The 3475-nt window shown below is 25.4% G+C and overlaps 1 protein-coding gene across 1 annotated transcript; it reads left to right on the top strand.

Moving 5' to 3' along the window:
* Positions 1-555: 555 nt before the first annotated feature.
* On the top strand, positions 556-1511 carry LOC131642188 (transcription factor MYB1R1-like). Its single transcript, XM_058912462.1, has 3 exons — positions 556-757; positions 1156-1355; positions 1443-1511. Exons 1-3 carry the CDS (start codon positions 556-558, stop codon positions 1509-1511), a joined length of 471 nt encoding a protein of 156 aa, XP_058768445.1.
* The last annotated feature ends 1964 nt before the right edge of the window (positions 1512-3475 follow it).

Raw genomic sequence — 3475 nt, 5'->3', positions numbered from 1 at the left:
CTTACAAGAATTTTTTTGGTTAATTAGAATTCAATTCTCCTTCATAAAAAAGTCATAAAAAAGTAGTAGTTTTTAATTTCACTTTGTACTAATGCTTGAATTGTTTTTGTCACCATTTCCATGCTAGTTTTTGTATAATTGTTGTGTGACTTTGTTGCTTAGATTTTGGCCTTATTTTTGGCCTACCTTGTTAATACCACTTGTATGCTTCTTTTAGGATCCATCCCATGTTAACATTAGGATTGACTAATATAGATTAACATAGAGTATTGGATAAAGATAAATTAGCTTTTCAGATTTACTATTATATATTGAATCTTTTATCTTTTGCTTCTCACAAGAGATTTGATAAGGAAAATAGTTAATTTATTCTATCATAGCCATAATTATAACTCAGGTATGGTAAAATAAAGTCAAAAACCAAAATTATTGTATGTTTTATAAATAGTAAAATATCTGGAAAAAAAAAAAAACCCTTATCTAAGAAAGTAAGAAAAATAAGGTTTTACTGCAATCAATCAAGAAGATAGAAACAAGGTTAAGAGAAAGATCCAGATGGATGATTTAACAAGCAAGAATGAGAATGGTGAAAGGCTTATAATGTTGTTTGGGGTGAATATCGCAGCAAAACGCTCTAAAGTTAATGACACGACCATGAATCATAGTTTTAACACTCAGGATGAAAATCAAAAAGATGACGAGAGGAATGAAAATCATGATTCTGGTCGAAGCTTCGATGGTGAAAACCAACAAATTGGTAAACATTTGGTTTGCATGATTTAAATTCAAGAAAATCTTTAAAGTTATTTTGTTCTGTTTTTTTTTTGTCCAACTAACACAACAGTAAGTAGTTAAGTGATTAATTCAAGAAAATCTTTAAAATTATTTTGTTCTCTTTTTTTTGTCCAACTAACACAACAGTAAGTGATTAATTCAAGAAACAGATTATTTAGTTTGAACACTTTAGTATTTGTGGTTTCAACATGCTTGCATATTTTCTTGAATTTTGAAAATTATTATTGTTTAAACTCTAATCTCTTCCATGTTCTTATAGATGAATTTATACACCTGTAAATTATTTAATGAATTTACACATTTTATATTACACAATATAATAATATTAGTGTTGAGAAATTTGTTTATTATAATTTATAGTGAAAAATTGGACAATGAATGAACACAAGGCGTTTTTGGAAGGTTTAAAAACTTTTGGGAAAGGTAAATGGAAGGATATATCAAGTAACTATGTGAAGACGAAGAATGCTACTCAAGTTGCCAGTCATGCACAAAAGTTTTTTCTCAGACTAAAAGGAATTAGAAAAACCAAGCGCAAGAGCATCTTCGACATGAAGCTTGTATGCTTTCTTTTTTTTATGTGTGATTTTTTTTACTATCGGTACATAATGTATAAAAATTAATGACTATATTTATTGATATGACAGGATTATGAAGATTCAAAAACTCCAAGTCCTTCTCCTTCGCTGATATTGTCCCCCGGCAACTCTATTTAGAGGTAAGTTTAGAAGTTACAATACAAAATGTATGAGAACCTTCTTTCACAAATTGTTATGTTGGTTGCATTATGATCTCTCACTCACAACTTGTTTTTTTAACTTTTGGTCTTTGATGTTGTAGGAAGGGCTTGTTATTATCAAAAAATCAACTTTAGAGGCCATTGCTTACTAGATGTAAATATTACTTTTGTTATGAAGAAACAACAATGCTTTAGTTTTATTTTTGCTTGAGCTGTTAGGTTATTATAATTTGAACATGACAGTGATTGTGTGGTATATATTCTTTATCTATTTGAACATCAAAATTTGGTTGAGATCATATGTGCGGTGAATGATTTCCAACTTTGCAAGATGCATGCAAGATATAGCACATATTAAGTTATTTGAATAGAATAATAGTTTATCAATTAAAAATTTGTATAGGTTGCGATATGTCTATAGCCTTCTAATTATAGGCTGCCACACAACTAGAATAACATTTCAAATATCACTGACGAACTACTAATTACGTTAAATTTATATAATTGGCATTATTACCAAGTTAAATGGTTATTTAATTATTTTAAAATTATTTAATCATATATGAAGTTCCTAGAATTAATATCATTTTTGATACTATAAATAAATTTGATTTTTGTACTCATATAAAAAAAAACATTTTGATTTACTACCAGTAATAAACTCATATCAGTTATTATCAATAATCCACTTCATACCGCTTATGGCACATATCATTTACTTTTGACTTCAAATACTAATATTTAATTACATTTTTTTTATTATCTACCCTATACTTCGTATAAATCTTATTAGACAATAAAGTATGTTGATAATACATCAAAAGGATATAGACAAATCGTATTTTATATTACACACAAACTTAAAAGTCTTTCTCCTTCTTATCTATTAAATTTATTGACTTTTTTTTTTTAAATATGCAAAAAATATTATGAGTGGTTAGAGATTACAGGTACTTTCTAATTTTATAAAAAATTATTAAATAAAATTTATTTTACTTAATAAAATATATTAAATTCATTTTATACTATTCATTTGCATTGTATAAATTTTATTTAATATATTTTATTATTAATAAAGTATTTATGAGAATAATGAATAGATTAATCAATTTATTAAATAAAATAAATCTATTAAATTTATTAAGTACTTTTTTAAATATGTGAAAAATATTACGAGTGAATATTACAATAGAAAACAGTACATATTTTAACCTTTATAAGAATTAATTATCTTGTTTGGAAAAAAGTAAAATGAATTATTTAATATTTATAATTTATTTTATTTAATCTTAAAAATATGTAAATCAAACTTATAATAAAAGAGAGTATATTTTTTAAAATTGTACGATTTATTATACAGATGATATTTCTAGAAAATCTTAATAAATAAAATAATAAAATTTATTAAATTGATTTAATATTTTTAAAAATATGTTGAAAGATTAGAGATATTATAATATACATACATATTTTAAAAGTATATTCTATATTCTAAAATAAATGAATTTTATGTAAAAATTTAAAAAGAATAATTTATTTAATACAACATTAAAAAAATTATTTGAATTTATACTATTCATTGCACAAATTTTATTGAATATAATTTATTATGAATTAAATATTTTTGAGAAAAGTGAATATATTAATCAACTCACTCAATAAAAAAATACAAATTACTCCTTCTAGTATTTTGGTTAAACTTTAAATAAATTCACTCATATAATTGTAACACCCTGGATTTCCGCTTACCCCGCAGGGCTTCCGGCCTACCAAGCATGTCACCAGCTTAATCAATAATCCCCCCTAGGTCCGCTTATCGGCTGCCCAGGAAATATTGTTTTTGCCTCCCACAGGAATCGAACCATGTACCTAGGGGTTAAGTACATATTCATAGCAATTCCTGCTACCAATTGAGCTACTAGCTCAAGTGGTAGCAGGAAT

The sequence above is a fragment of the Vicia villosa genome, unplaced genomic scaffold, assembly GCF_029867415.1.
Source record: "Vicia villosa cultivar HV-30 ecotype Madison, WI unplaced genomic scaffold, Vvil1.0 ctg.004609F_1_1, whole genome shotgun sequence".
Classification (NCBI taxonomy): domain Eukaryota; kingdom Viridiplantae; phylum Streptophyta; class Magnoliopsida; order Fabales; family Fabaceae; genus Vicia; species Vicia villosa.
The sequence above is the reverse complement of the archived record's forward strand: the minus strand, read 5'-3'. Positions and strand labels throughout refer to the sequence as shown.

Excerpts from the sequence above, each read along its gene's own strand:
- LOC131642188 (XM_058912462.1), top strand. The coding sequence starts at position 556 with ATGGATGATTTAACAAGCAAGAATGAGAATGGTGAAAGGCTTATAATG. Across the intron at positions 758-1,155 it reads TGGTGAAAACCAACAAATTG|TGAAAAATTGGACAATGAAT; the intron begins GTAAACATTTGG and ends TATAATTTATAG. Across the intron at positions 1,356-1,442 it reads GCATCTTCGACATGAAGCTT|GATTATGAAGATTCAAAAAC; the intron begins GTATGCTTTCTT and ends TTGATATGACAG.